Genomic DNA, 15,439 nt, shown 5'->3' on the forward strand with positions numbered 1-15,439 from the left:
GAAGAACTATCCAACCTTCTGAGTATGATGCACATGACAATCATATGAAAATAAGATGCCAGGTCTATGGTTCCCATTCCTTCCTCAGAGTCAGAGGTGGGATATCCTCCCGGAAGTTTCCTCTGAGCTCCCCAAAGCTGGGTTAGGTGCTCCTATGGCCCTAGGTTTTACCCTGACTGTAGCGTTTACCAGCCTGAGTTGTATTTGCCTGTTTCTTTCTCAGTACTTCTCAGGAGACCACAGCCTTCCTGGGGGAGGAGGGTGGGCCCCACTCACTGATGCATGGCCAGCGCCTGGCGGGGGGTGTGGCCTGAAGATGTGCTCAAGGCGCATGTGTGGGATGAAGGCAGGAAGGATGGACGGGGGGTGGGGGAGCAGATCTGCCAGGGAAACTGAGGCAGGGGGTTCCCAAGTCCTCTGAAATCATCTGCTTAATCAGAGCAGACACAACATTTAGGATCCTCCGGTCCCTAAACCACACTTGTTCTGTGTGTGTGTGTGTGACTACACCATTAACACACACACTAATAATTCTATAAGTGTACACTCACACACACACAGGCTAGGCACACTGTTTCTCCTGGTTGGTATTAGAGGCGCTCCCCTTCATCCCGATACAGTTCCATGCATGAAGAACACGGTGATTTAGATTATATGTTCACCAAGATCACTCCTGAGATACTGGGTTCATGTTGCTGTCACTGGGACTAAGTCAAAAATCAGCCTTCTCTTTGAAATTACATTCCCAGCAGAATGTGGTCCACATTCATATCAGAATTAAATATCCGTTTGAGTTCTAGGTCATTCAGTCTCAGAATGGTGACTAATGGTCTGGAGATGCCAACACCCTACTCGGGCATCACCACCCTTTGGCGAAAGTTCACATTTCTAATACTGCAAAATAATTTGTGAAGAAGCATCAAACAGACCAGCTGGAGGAGGGAGTTTGGAGGCTGCAGAAGGAAGAATTCATTCAGCTCATGACTGCGTGACTCAGAACCAAAGACCCTCAATCCTATAGGCAGATTTTTGTCTTAGGTCTGTACCCTATTCCTCCTTCCTTGCCAAAGAAAGAAAAGTTGGGGAGGGGAGTGAGGGGTAGGAAAAAAAATCACTGGCTTAGAAACTCCACCCACTGGTAAATGAACAGTATGGCCATAGCAGATATGATCAAATATAAAATCAAACAGCCTTTCATGTGAATAATAATAAGTACAATCTCTGCCTGGCACCTAGTAGGTGACGTTTGGGTGTACCAATGCAGGTAACACAGATTCAGATACTCCAAAAAAGCAGGTAATCCAAGAATCATTTTTATTGGCTATTGAATTAGGATTTGATTGACTGGCAGCATCTTATCATTCAAAATGCATTTTTAAACGATATTATGCTTGGATCAATATGGAAATTATTTCAACTTTTTGGTATCCCTAACAGCTGATTTTGGAAGGAGGTAAGCAAAAAAAAAAAAAAAAAATGTTACCGATGGTGTGAAAAGTGAGACAAATTTTAAAATTAGCCAGATATTATTTTTAAATGGATTTTCTTGTACAGCCATAAGTCATGTTCATATTAATAAATTTTCCCTCTCTGAATAAACCAGGGAAAATATGGCAAAATGGTAATACCCATTAAGTCAACTGGTGATCAGAGGGTGTCCACGTGCCAGATCTCTTAAAACATTACATGAGATTTGAAGGATACAGCACAGCCAGGACAGGGACGTACAAGGAAAGTAAAATAAGCCCAAACTCAACAGTAATGAGTTTGATTTCCCACTCACTGAGTGGTTCATTCTTCAAAGTCCCGGCTATTTGAAAAGCCGGCTCTCATAATTGCCTTTGCTTTGCTAATATTATCGATCAGAAAATCCAAGTCCAAACAGAGCTTCATATTTCCAAATAGAGAACTTTCTCTCATTTCCTTGCCATCTCTCCTTGGAAGTGTTAAATCTTTGGGTCAATAGTTCTAGACCCAAATAAAGTGCTCTAGAGCCTCCTCTTTTGGAAGTATTTTGTCATCGTGACCAGAGAGTGTTTAAATAACCGACTAGGGTGCCTGGCTAGACTCTGGGCTGGGAGGAACAATCTGAAGTTAACTGCTTGTGTCATCATTAGGCCTTTCCATACCTAGTGACACAGTTGCCAGCAAAGAGCCAGACTCTCAATTGCAAGACATGTATGCATATCACCAGTTTATTCTGGCAAGTAACAGTTAATAATTTATATACAATTAACTGAAGTCAGTGAGCATCATTCTTCCTGAAGAGAAGAAAAAAACAACAAACAAACAAACTAAGAGCAAAATCAGGATGTGAAACAAGAGTAAGTGGGAAATGCCGAAAGTAGTAACATCATTTTTAAATATTTGGGGTGGGGGGAATGCAAAATGTGTTGAGAAGGCACACCTTCCCAGGGTTTTGTCTACAAGGCTGTGACACTGGGAAACAGCTGAGGTTTTTACTCCATCTGAGGGGAAGGAAAAAAGCAAAGAACAACAGTACATCAGGGACCGTCTAGAGCTGGACGCCTTTACTTGTGCAAACCGAACTCCCAGATCCTTTCCGGGCAAGCGCACAGCCGGAGGAAATGAAAACTAGGAAAACAATCTGTGCACAGAACAATGAGATGGAGTTTCATTTTGGTTTCACACTCAAATATAATGTGGTTATAATTTTTTTTACTATATTACTAAAAGTCATCGAGTCGAGTATGGAAACGTTTGAAAGCTGCACGACAGAAAAGCTCCTCTGCTGTCCCTCAGCGTGCTGCAGCGACAGCAAAGTCGTGGGAAAGCAAAGATACAGCTGTTTCCAGGCAAACGGCCCAGGACTGTTCAGCATCAACCACCAGAGTCTCCAAAGCTCCAGAGAAACACGCCCAAAGCGACTCCCGGGCACATGTGTGGGCTCCGAACAGCACGGGGCGCGCGTGTCCGGCCCTCCGGCCCCCGGCCCACTCTGGCGCCCGGGGCAGGTGAAGGCACCCGACGGCCAGGCGCCCCCGAGGTCCGAGTTCAAATCCCCCTGACTCCCGGGCACCCTGCACCAAGTTCTGCTCGCCCGCCCCCGGCCCCGAGGAGTCTCCCCTGACTCGCCCCGACCCAGCCCACAACAAAGGAGGCTCCCTAATGGATGCGCGGTCGCAGCCCACGGGGGTCCCCGGCGGGGACCGGCCGCGAGAGTGCGCCCGGCTGTGCCGCGCGCGACCCCCGGGCCCGGAGGGCGGCTCCGGCCGCGGACAAAGGGCCCGCGCGGGGCGCCGGGGCGCAGGGCGGGACGCCGGGAGCCGAGCCGGCCGGGACTCACCTTCGCGGCGGCCCGGCTGCTCTCCTCGTGGAGCAGGAGGGCGGCGGGCAGCAGCAGCCAGACGCCGAGCCGGGGCCCCATGCTGGCGCGCCCGGGGCGGCGGGGACCGGCGGGGGACGGCGGGGGGCCGGCGCCCGGGCTCTTGGGGGCGGCGGCGGGCGGCTCACTCTCGCACGGCCGGGACTCGAGCGCGGCGCACCGTCCCGGGCGCGGCAGCTCACGGCGGAGACCTGAGCGCGGCCAGGCGAGCTCCCCAATTTGTTGGCGCTGCCCCTCCCCTCGGCGGCGCGGGGCGGGCGGCGCCTCAAAGGGGGAGGACCCTGCGGCGCGGGTAAGAGGCGGCCGGAGCGCGCGGCCGGGGGATTGTGGCCGACGCGCGCCGGGACGCAGGGCTCCGCGCTCTGCACCCACCGCCGCCGCTGCCCGCCCCGCGCCCCGCGCTCGCCGACCCGGCGGAGCTCCGAGGGCGGACGCGCGGGCCCGAGGTCGGCCCGGGGAGCCCGGGAGGGCGGCTGCGCTGCTCGTGCCGCCGGCGGCGCTTCTGGAGGGCGGAGGCGCGCGGGCGGCAGCCACTGAAGCCGGGCCCGAGGTAAGAGCGGCCCTGGGAGGCCGAGCCCCGGGCGGAGGGCAGGGACTCGGGCGCCCCGTGCAGCTGGGGCTGCGCGCCCGGCTCTGGGAGTGGGAAGGGGGAGGGGATGGAGCGGCGGCTGCTGAGCGGCCCCGTCCGGGCCTAGGTGGGCAGGCTGCCCTCTCCCCTGCCTCGTCGCGGGGCGGCTCCCGGTCACCCCCGGCAAGAGGCGGGGACGCGCCCCACTTTCCCTTGTCCCGCCGACGGAGGCGGGCGGCGACGAGGCTCCCTCCCCAGCCGGGCTAAGCCCGCTTTGTCTCGTCTTCCAGGCTAGGAGGGACGGATCGGAGCCCCGAGGGGCCGAACTGGGAGCATGGACCGAGACGAGCGCGCGGCGTCGCGCCCTGCCCTGCGGCGGTAAGCGACCTGCTGCCTGTCCCCTGGGTCCCGCGCGCGTGTGCTTCTCGGAATTTCCAAGCCGGGGCCGCACACTCACGGCGCTCCTCCCCCCTCTCCCATCCAGGTGGCTGCTGCTGGGAGCTGTGACAGTGGGGCTCCTGGCCCAGGGCGTCCTGGCGGTAAGTCCTGGCTCCCGTTCCGGGCCGATTCGCGTGCCGGAGAGAGCGGTGGGGACACCGAGTGGCCTTGCCAGAAGGCCACTCGCGCGTGCGCACCTGAGCGTGTGTCCGTGTGTGCGTGCCTGGGTGTCCCCGGCGCCCCCTACCCAGCCCAGGCTCTGAGAAAGCACGCCTTCCCCCCCCTCACCCCCGAGAACTCCGGTTTGCCGTCCCTTGGGTCCCCCTTCAATCCTGTGCGTTACTGGCGTCGGCTCTTCCTTGGGAACCAATCATTTAAAACATGGCTCGCGGCATCCTTTCCCCTCGTTTGAGCAAAGCCCGTCGTTAGAAGCAAAGCTCAGCCTTAGAATCGAGGCGGTCAGACACGTGGCCCTGGGGCGCCAGGCTTCGGGGGAGAATAGCTTGCGTGGCATCAGAAGCTGGCGTCGGAGGTCCTGCCCTTGGCAGGGTTTTCCGTTCTTCTGAATGAGAGGCTCTGGGGGAATGGGCGGGGCGAGGAGGACCGGGCGACTTGGTACTCCTGGTGACGCTGAGAGGGAACAATGGCAGAAAACACCGTTTTCTTGCGAGACGCGCTCTGGCCCCGGAAAAGCCAGGGTGGGGCTGCTGAGTCTCCCACGGGGACCCTGTTTACCGAGTCCCCCTCCACCCCAGCCCCGCCATTCAAGGTGACCCTGCCAGCATTGCCAGGCAGTCCCCGCCTGCTGATTGCACTATGGGATTTTGTACTTGGCAGCAGGAGCCACTTGGGTCGAACTTCGTGTGGCATGGCTGAGCTGTCACAGCTTTGCTGGGTCCCTTGAGTTGAGGACCCAGATGTGTGAACTGCACCTGAAGATCCAGGGCACTTAGCAGGCGTCCTGGACCCCACCCTCCCTTCCTCTGTCTGATGGAATATGCTGGCACCTGATCTCCCAGGTGGCTCAGTCAAGAGCCCCCCATCCGCACTCTGGGTAGAGTGTACACAGGCACAGTGGGACCTGTGTTCACGGTTTGCTTTGAATTCTGTTATTTCCACATTGTTCCATCCTCACATAAAACCAACGAGGATTTTCAAGGCTGTGAGTGAGGAAGTGCTATCCTAGCTTGGGAAAGAACATCTAGCCTCACTTTTCTGCTGCAGTTCAGGGCCCAGATTGGGAGTCTGAAGAGGAGTCCATAGACTTTGACCGAAACATTCCAGGCCAAAGTTTTCTTAAAGCTCGGGTCTGTCTCTCCTTCCTTTCCACACGTCCTGGTTTAAGAAGATCAGAGCCTAGAAATTTGAACCAGCCCACTGGCCTTTATGGGTCCTTATGCACACACGACTTACAGGACTTGGCCCAGAGCTGGGAGCCAGGGCAGTGCATGCGCGCGCACGCACACACGCACGCACGCACGCGCGCGCGCGCGCACGCTCCGAGAAGGAGGGGGAGGTCCCTGCAAAGGAAAGTGCCCAATCCTATTGAGACTGTGCATTGGTTGTGCTCAATCTCCCACACCCCTTCGTCCCCTAGAACCACTTTTATAACATCAGTGTTTTCCTTCCTGAGAATGATGAGAATCTTATCTGACATTGATCCTAAAAGTGGTGGAAAGGGCTTCATGTCAGAAGACCTGGGTACTAAAGGCAGCTCTGCCCTGGTCTCATACATCCTGAGCCCGCGTTTCCATACACTGAACAGAAGAGAATATCCCCCAGCCTGTTACATGGAATATACCTCTGTGCCTTCCTCCAAAGCCTCTTAGGTGCTGCATGCTCATCTGAGTCTCTGCTCCCTGATCCTTGGATGGGACCCAGAGCATTTATTGCCTAGCAGCGCTTCTCAGGGGACAGCCCTTGGACCCCTACACTCACCTGGAAAGGCTGGTTAAAGACTCAGACCTCTGGTCCACATATCAAAATCTTCTGATCAGACTTTCGGGGGTGGAGCCTGGGAGTCTGCATTCCCACTTGATGCTAAAGTTTGGGCACCACTGAGTTAAGAGTATTGGGTTGGAAGGCATTGGAGTCACTTGCCAGTTTATGGCATTTCTAAATCTGCAGATACAGACAGATACTCCTGAGTCATTTTACTAGAGACACATCAATACGTATTATTCAACAATCATGGAATTTATGATGTTCAACAATGGATGTTCCACTTACTAACTTCTTATTGACCACTGGCTTTAAAAGCTGTTACTCAAGAAATAATGCCTTAATCTTTAACTATATTTATTAAAAAAAATCTTTCCTCATTGTGGCAAGTCCAGCTGCTGCCCTATTTGTCTGCCACACTCAGGAATCCTGTGTCTTTGCCCGTTTGTGCCAAAGAGTCTTCCCAGGGGTAGGTCGAGTCAGTGAAAAGGGCTGCTCACTGTAGCTTGAAGAGTTTTGTAGCAGGAGCAACAGAAAATGAGTAGCAGAGATGGTAAATAATTATTTAATGAATACTTGCTATGTGCCAATTTTTGTGCCTTAATCCATCCAAGTTTCATAGGAAAATACACCTACCTGAGTAGGTAACTTTTATTACCCCCATTTTACAGATAAGAAAACAGGCACAAAGAGTTTAAACACGTTGCCCAAGGTGTCTCTTTGTAAGCAGCAGATCTGAACCCAGGCAGCTCCCCACTGCTTGGTTGCCCAGGGTCAGAACTGTTATGTAAGTCAACCACTGATTTTCAGTAGTTGAGTCTCCTGGTTGTGCTTCCCTTGCTCTGGACACAGACGAGCAGAACAAAGCCCACCCACTGGTTTCTGGGAAGGGGAGTCCCCCTCCACCTCCTCTCCTGCTTTGCTCTGAAGATCAGGAGCCCGGAGCAAGGGAGACCCAGCACGATCTGGTGGCCAGAGGGAGAGAGGACGGCAGCAGTCCCCTGGCAGCCTGGGCTCGGGACCCAGCGTGGGTACACGCACTCTGGCTGTGCGGCACTCTGTCGACAGGCTGCCTTCCTGCCGCTGCCCGGCCTGAGGGCGGGGCCAGGGTGTGAGTGCACGTGAGACAGCCGGTCCTAAACGGTCACCATCCCAGGCTTTGAAGGCAGGTTGCCTGGGGCTCATGAGCCCCTGTACCGCACTACTGCTTCTTATCTCAAGACGTGGGGCAGCAGCCTTGAAGATCTAAGAGAGCAGCCCTGTGCGATCCTGGGGGGAAGAGAATTGCAGAGAACAGAGACCTTCCCAGAGATCAAATGTGCTATGGGCTGGGGTGACCTCCTGACCTCAGCCGGGGGGAACTTAGATTCTCCAGGTATCAGGAGGCAGCCAGGAGAGCTGGACACACAGGTCTCCTATGCCCCGGGAGATGCTGGGCGCCAGACTGCCTTCCCACCAGCTCAGATTTCCAGGGCTCCAGGCTCTGGAAAATTCGCTTGCCACCGCTGCATGCTGCCACACCTTTCCCTGCCCCCAAGGAAAGAAAAGAAAAAGAAGGAATATGCTCTTTTTTTTTTAAATTTTTTAATTTAATTTTATTTATTTTTTATACAGCAGGTTCTTATTAGTTATCTGTTTTATACACATCAGTGTATACATGTCAATCCCAATCTCCCAGTTCATCCCGCCACCACCCCCTCCCCCGCCACTTTCCCCCCTTGGTGTCCATACGTTTGTTCTCTACATCTGTGTCTCTATTTCTGCCCTGCAAACCGGTTCATCTGTACCATTTTTCTAGGTTACACATATATGCGTTAATATACGATATTGGTTTTTCTCCTTCTGACTTACTTCACTCTGTATGACAGTCTCTAGATCCATCCACGTCTCTACAGATGACCCAATTTCGTTCCTTGTTATGGCTGAGTAATATTCGATTGTATATATGTACCACACCTTCTTTATCCATTTGTCTGTTGATGGACATTTAGGTTGCTTCCATGACCTGGCTATTGTAAATAGTGCTGCAGTGAACATTGGGGTGCATGTGTCTTTTTGAATTATGGTTTTCTCTGGGTATATGCCCAGTAGTGGGACTGCTGGGTCATATGGTAATTCTATTTTTAGTTTTTTAAGGAACCTCCATACAGTTCTCCATAGTGGCTGTATCAATTTACATTCCCACCAACAGTGCAAAAGGGTTCCCTTTTCTCCACACCCTCTCCAGCATTTGTTGTTTGTACATTTTCTGATGATGCCCATTCTAACTGGTGTGAGGTGATACACCTCACTGTAGTTTTGATTTGTATTTCTCTAATAATTAGTGATGTTGAGCAGCTTTTCATGTGCTTCTTGGCCATCTGTATGTCTTCTTTGGAGAAATGTCTATTTAGGTCTTCTGCCATTTTTTGATTGTGTTGTTTGTTTTTTTAATATTGAGCTGCATGAGCTGTTTATATATTTTGGAGATTAATCCTTTGTCTGTTGATTTGTTTGCAAATATTTTCTCACTTCTGAGGATTGTCTTTTTGTCTTGTTCGTAGTTTCCTTTGCTTTGCAAAAGCTTTTAAGTTTCATTAGGTCCCATTTGTTTATTTTTGTTTTTATTTCCATTACTCTAGGAGGTGGATCAAAAAGGATCTTGCTGTGATTTATGTCAAAGAGTGTTCTTCCTGTGTTTTCCTCTAAGAGTTTTATAACGTCCAGCCTTACATTTAGGTCTCTAATCAATTTTGAGTTTATTTTTGTGTATGGTGTTAGGGAGTATTCTAATTTCATTCTTTTACATGTAGCTGTCCAGTTTCCCCAATGGAGAAGAGACTGTGTTCTCTCCATTGTATATCCTTGCCTCCTTTGTCATAGATTAGTTGACCATAGGTGCGTGGATTTATCTCTGGGCTTTCTATCCTATTCCATTGATCTATATTTCTGTTTTTGTGCCAGTACCATATTGTCTTGATTACTGTAGCTTTGTATTATAGTCTGAAGTCAGGCAGTCTGATTCCTCCAGCTCTGTTTTTTTCCCTCAAGACTGCTTTGGCTATTCGGGGTCTTTTGTGTCTCCATACAAATTTTAAGATTTTTTTGTTCTAGTTCTGTAAAAAATGCCACTGGTAATTTGATAGGGATTACATTGAATCTGTAGATTGCTTTGGGTAGTATAGTCATTTTCACAATATTGATTCTTCCAATCCAAGAACATGGTATATGCCTCCATCTGTTTGTGTCATCTTTGATTCCTTTCATCAGTCTCTTATAGTTTTCTGAGTGCAGGTCTTTTACCTCCTTAGGTAGGTTTATTCCTAGGTATTTTATTCTTTTTGTTGCAATGGTAAATGGGAGTGTTTCCTTAATTTCTCTTTCAGATTTTTCATCATTAGTGTATAGGAATGCAAGAGATTTCTGTGCATTAATTTTGTATACTGCAACTTTACCAAATTCATTGATTAGCTCTAGTAGTTTTCTGGTGGCATCTTTAGGTTTCTCTGTGTATAGTATCATGCCATCTGCAAACAGTGGCAGTTTTACTTCTTCTTTTCCAATTTGTATTCCTTTTATTTCTTTTTCTTCTCTGATTGCCGAGGCTAGGACTTCCAAAACTATGTTGAATAATAGTGGCGAGAGTGGACATCCTTGTGTTGTTCCTGATCTTAGAGGAAATGCTTTCAGTTTTTCACCATCGAGAATGATGTTTGCTGTGGGTTTGTCGTATATGGCCTTTATTATGTTGAGGTAGGTTCCCTCTATGCCCACTTTCTGGAGAGTTTTTATCATAAATGGGTGTCGAGTTTTTTCAAAAGCTTTTTCTGCATCTATTGAGATGATCATATGATTTTTCTCCTTCAGTTTGTTAATATGGTGTATCACATTGATTGATTTGCATATATTGAAGAATCCTTGCATCCCTGGGATAAATCCCACTTAATCATAGTGTATGATCCTTTCAATGTGTTGTTGGATTCTGTTTGCTAGTATTTTGTTGAGTATTTTTGCATCTATATTCATCAGTGATATTGATCTGTAATTTTCTTTTTTTGTAGTATCTTTGTCTGGTTTTGGTATCAGGGTAATGGTGGCCTCATAGAATGAGGTTGGGAGTGTTCCTTCCTCTGCAATTTTTTGGAAGAGTTTGAGAAGGGTGGGTGTTAGCTCTTCTCTAAATGTTTGCTAGAATTCACCTGTGAAGCCATCTGGTCCTGGACTTTTGTTTGTTGGAAGATTTTTAATCACAGTTTCAATTTCATTACTTGTGATTGGTCTGTTCATATTTTCTATTTCTTCCTGGTTCAGTCTTGGAAGGTTATACCTTTCTAAGAATTTGTCCATTTCTTCCAGGTTGTTCGTTTTATTGGCATAGAATTGCTTGTAGTAGTCTCTTAGGATGCTTTGTATTTCTGCGGTGTCTGTTGTAACTTCTCCTTTTTCATTTCTAATTTTATTGATTTGAGTCCTCTCCCTCTAAAAAAGAGGGAATATGTTCTTAAGCTTTTCTCTTCTCCTTCCAATCAGCTTAGTGATAAGTTACGGAAAATGTACGGTGCTCAGATGCTTTCCATGCTCGAGTTAAGACTCCTGGAGATCAGGTCTTTTGCAGAATTCCCTGGAGCTCTAGTCCTGTTGTTCAAAATCTGGGCCCCCAAGAAGAAGGGAAATATCACAACGTTCCTCCTCTGTAAATGGAAAAACAAGGAAATCTCCAGCTCTCTGGAGGCTCTTAAAGTAATCCTCCGTGCATGGCTTGTATGGCTTGGCCACAGTAAATAACACCAGGGATTTGTCATAGCATCCCAGAACAGATGCAGGTATAAGGGGGACGGTGGGACCACAGCTCTCCCACTGCCAGTGGGTATATTTAGAACCAGAGAGAGAGAGAAAAAAAAAGTGCAATTCAAGTAAAAAGTTCTAGAATAGAAAACAAAGATTTTGCTAAAATAATAAAAATCAAAGGATTGTCTTCCTGAAGAGAGGGTAAAAAAAAAAAAAAAAAAAAATGGGTGACTGGCTTCAATTAAGTAAGAGAGAAAATGCGAGAGAAAAACAAGAGTGCAATGGAGATAAACCTGATCGAAGACGATGATGTAATGAAGATGTCAGTACTTAGAAGGTGGTGGTTTTGGAATGTCTTGTACTTTTAATCTGAAAAGCGATTTTCAGATTAGGAACCTCTGATTAGAGGACGTGAGAGGAAAATGTGAAGTCAGCCTCCCGCTGTAGCTGGTGGTGTCACCACCGGCGTGGAAGGTGGTAGGTAAGGTCGGGAACCCCGGCCTTGGCTGATTCGGCTTGTAAGCTGGGCATTCTGTGCAGGAGCTGGTGGCCCCCAGGACCAAGGACCACACAGCGGTGGTGGAGGCAACCAAACGCCACCCCAGCGTGGCTGGCTCCTAACTGGCCAGGTGACCCCAGAGCAAGTCACTTAACATTTTGAGGGAGGGCTGGCGTCCGTCCGTGCTGGGATGCTCTGGGCAGGCAGTCACCCCCGTGAGCTGGAGAGTCAGAGCTGAGGATGGGGACCGCCCCCCTCAACCTGCCCCAGGCCCTCCCTGGTCTAGGCCCTCACCCCTCCCAACTGTAAAGCCGGGAACGGGACGCTGTTCCAGGCCGGCATTTGGGCTGCTCCAGAGATGACTTAAAAACAAGCATGCTGCGTGAGGCTTCTTATCTTTGGGGGTGGGGAGCTTCTGTAACCCAGTGAATGATACCTGATCAGCTGGGGCAAGGGGCCGGGCAGGTTATCTGGTGCTCACCTCCTGCCACCGCCCTGGCGGCTGCTCCCACCGCTAAGGAGACCCTCCTGGGACAGGCCTGAATGACTCACTAACCTTGACTTCATCGCCTCCCTGGGGCTGTGTGATTTTTTTTTTTTTTTTTTTTTTTTAATCCATGAAAGAAGATTAGAAGGTGTCCGATCTTAGGCAGACTGCGTGGGTTTCTCCAGCCCCCTCCATGCGGTCAGGGAGTGACTTTCAAGGGACATGCGAGCAGCTCTGCCCCACCCACTAGATTCTGAGCCCCCGGGCACCTGGACCTGGTCTCCGCGTCGGGGTCTCCCATCTCCTGCCGCTCCTGTTGTGCACTGGGTGTTCTGTGCCGACGGATTCTGCTACCCTGAATGCGGCTGCCTTCTGAAGCAACAAGTTCTTTTGTAAAGAAAGTGCTCCTCTAAGTGCCGTGCGGTATCCTGAATCGGATCCTGGAAGGGAGAGAGAATACTGGTGGAAAAACTGGTGCAATTCTGATAGAGTCTGTGGTTTAGTGGATGTGCTCATGTTCATTTCTAGTTTTGACAAAACGGGCTGAGGTTGTGTAAGATGTTGACATCACATCATCGTGTCTGCGTGAAGGGTTGTATGGGGACTCTCCGAATTCTCTTTGCAGCTTTTCAGGAAATATAATTCATTTCAGAATAAAAACCTGCCCTTAAAAGCCATGAATCAGTCACATCTGGCGTGCAGAGTCCAGACAGGTGCAGAGAGAGCAGAGAAGCAGCAAGCTGTACACTGGGGATCAGCGAAAGGGAGACAGTGTCCCCATGATTTGCTCTTATAGAAAAAGCAAACAAAAGGCACTTCTGTGTCCTTGGAAATCTAGCAGAAGTGGCCCCTGCCTGGGGAAAGGGCTTTTGTTCCCCTAACTTGGGTGGGGTTCTTTATGGGGAGAGGGGAGGGAAGGCGCCCCAGTGGAGATTCCACAGCTTGACGTCTCCGAGGGGCTCCAGGGCTGAGCTACAATGGCCTCCCTCTTCTTGACCGACTGACCAGGGCAGGAACACGGTTGCACAGTTGTTTCCTGAGCTCGAGATGGCACAGCAGTTTTGCAGGATGGTGTCATTTCCAGGAGGGCTTTTACATGCTCACACCTCTGGCTCACTCACTAATTTGTCAGGCCAGTGTCCCGTCCATAGGGGCTGGCCATATGGGAAAGGGAAGCCCACCACCAGCTTCTTGCATGCCTAGGACACCCAGGGCACAGCGAGGATGAGAAAGTGGCACGCCCAGGGTCCCCGAGCCCCCCTCCACACGCGCTCCCTGCATTGCGGCAGGCCACTGCAGAATTTGGAGTTAGCAATCTCCAAGTGGCCACAACTTCTACTGCAGTTATGGGCTGGGGACAAGGGCCAGGAACAAGGATGGCCAACGGCCAGCGGCTGTCACCTGGCACTTTTGCCTGTGTCACCACCCTGCAGGAACAGAGCAGCCATTGCCAGCTCTGTTTCGCAGCTTCGCCCACGCCCGGTCTCTCTCCTCGAAGTAGCCTGAAGCCCCGTGACCTGAAGGACACCCTGCCCCTGGCCTGTCAGAGGCCTCGCGTAGCCAGTGTCAGAATGCCACGCCCAGCTGGAGCCCCTGTCCCTTGGAAATGAGCCATTGCAGAGTCTAATTAAAGTGCCCTCCCAAAATTACCGTTAGAGAGCCAGGATTTTAAATCATCATCCATAAGCCCTGTAGACATCAAGCATTTGTCTTTTCTCACGTAATTTTATCCCCGCTGGAATCTCTGCCACCACAGCCCAAGGCTTAGGGCACATGACGTCTTTCCTCCTGTCTCATTCACGGCTACATCGTATGATCCAGGGCCTGAAACACAGCAGGCACCCAGTAAAGCCTCTGTGCCATAAATGAGTGAAGGTATAGCAAGCTGAAAGTGCCGAAGCAAACCTTCTGGATGAGAAGGACAGTCATGGAACAACTAGGAAAGAGTAGATTAAAATGTAGTTTTTCTCAGTGTGGTTGTTTTTCCCCAATTAAATGCTACCCCCCACTGGCTAAAGCTCTCTGTACCTGATGATAAAGGAAGTGCTGATTTGTCTGTGAAAGATTTGCCTTTTTTCCGAGGGATTGTTTCAGGCCCACCCCTAAAATTCCTATTTTGCTGCATTTGCCCACTTCAGTGATCTCCCATGTGGGAATTACAGAAGCATTACAGACTGATTTTCTGGTACCTGGTGGGAATTACGTAACAGTGTGTTTTTTCTGCGTGTTGAGCACTTTTGGGTGCGTGTCTGACTTTGTGGAGTGGTGTGGGCCCCATGAGAGCAGAGGAAAGGGCCTCTGCTTGTGGACACGGTCAAAGACACGTGCTCCCTGGGATGCCTCCCAGGCTGTGGTTTGTCCACTAGGAAAAAGAGAGGCTATTATCAACAGCTGGGCAACAACGCGAACTGATGTCAGGAAGGAGCGACACAGGGAACGGGGAGCCCTCCCGCCTCCTCTGCCCTCACCCCTGCCACTGGCTCCAGGTTGGAGAAAAGGAGGGGTCCCCTGGGAGGGTCTTTGTGGGCTCCCCTGGGATCAACATAAGAAAGAGGAACCCCTAAGGAAGTTTCTAGCATTTCAGAACCCCAGGAACAGCTAAAATCTCCCACAGGGGAAACACAGCAATTTGGTGCCAGGAACTGATCCCAGCCACTGATACACATTAGCCGCTAAACACCCACAGTTCTGTGATTATCCCACTTTACAGATGTGCAGACTGAGGCACACAGGTTAGGGCACTTGTTAAGGTCAATAAGGAATAAAGTTGGGAGTGAAGCCCAGGACTGGCTGATTCCATAACCTCTGCTCTTAACCACGGTGCTAGGCCAACAAATCCCTAGCCATAGAGTATGTGTGCCTATTCAAAATACGCAAAATGTTGGCTATGTAAAATATACATGTGTATATTATATGTATATATTATTTATCTATGTGGAATATAGATAGATGATAGACGGTAGATTGATAGAGAAAGATAGATATAGATGATAGATAAATAGATAGATGATAGATGGATAGATAGATAGTAGATGGATGGAGAGATAGATAGATATGGAGATGAGAGAGAAATAAAGAACGTAGAACACACAAGCGCACACACACGCGCCCTTTGGAGGGCCCTAGCTCCTTTCTCCCCAAGGGCTGCCCAGGCAGGAGGAGAATGACGGTCTCGAGGACGCATCAGGCAGACCTGTTCATTCTGGGGTCCCTCTGCAGAGAGGCTGACCTACAAGTGTGGGTGACTAGCGGCTCCCAAACTCTGAGAAACAAAGACTAGAATGGCTGCATGAGGAAAGACCCCTGGAGGATGACCAAGGGGGACACACACGCTGGCCGGGGCGTCCGATCAGCAGGACAGAGTCCCCAAACCCTCCTTCTCCGGGTCCTTTT

At 50.1% G+C, this 15,439-nt stretch overlaps 2 protein-coding genes across 2 annotated transcripts in view; one reads left to right on the plus strand and one right to left on the minus strand.

Moving 5' to 3' along the window:
* COL4A1 (collagen type IV alpha 1 chain) overlaps positions 1 to 3,559 on the minus strand; it is a 146,638-nt gene extending 143,079 nt beyond the window's left edge. Inside the window, exon 1 of the mRNA XM_068526965.1 lies at positions 3,308 to 3,559. Coding sequence (XP_068383066.1) covers positions 3,308 to 3,388 — 81 coding nt within the window. The 5' untranslated portion in view covers positions 3,389 to 3,559. The remainder of the gene's footprint in view (positions 1 to 3,307) is intronic.
* Positions 3,560 to 3,806: 247 nt separating this feature from the next.
* COL4A2 (collagen type IV alpha 2 chain) overlaps positions 3,807 to 15,439 on the plus strand; it is a 176,507-nt gene continuing 164,874 nt past the window's right edge. Inside the window, exons 1-3 of the mRNA XM_068526966.1 lie at positions 3,807 to 3,896; positions 4,205 to 4,292; positions 4,399 to 4,453. Coding sequence (XP_068383067.1) covers positions 4,249 to 4,292; positions 4,399 to 4,453 — 99 coding nt within the window. The 5' untranslated portion in view covers positions 3,807 to 3,896; positions 4,205 to 4,248. The remainder of the gene's footprint in view (positions 3,897 to 4,204; positions 4,293 to 4,398; positions 4,454 to 15,439) is intronic.

This window comes from Eschrichtius robustus, chromosome 18 (assembly GCF_028021215.1).
Source record: "Eschrichtius robustus isolate mEscRob2 chromosome 18, mEscRob2.pri, whole genome shotgun sequence".
Classification (NCBI taxonomy): domain Eukaryota; kingdom Metazoa; phylum Chordata; class Mammalia; order Artiodactyla; family Eschrichtiidae; genus Eschrichtius; species Eschrichtius robustus.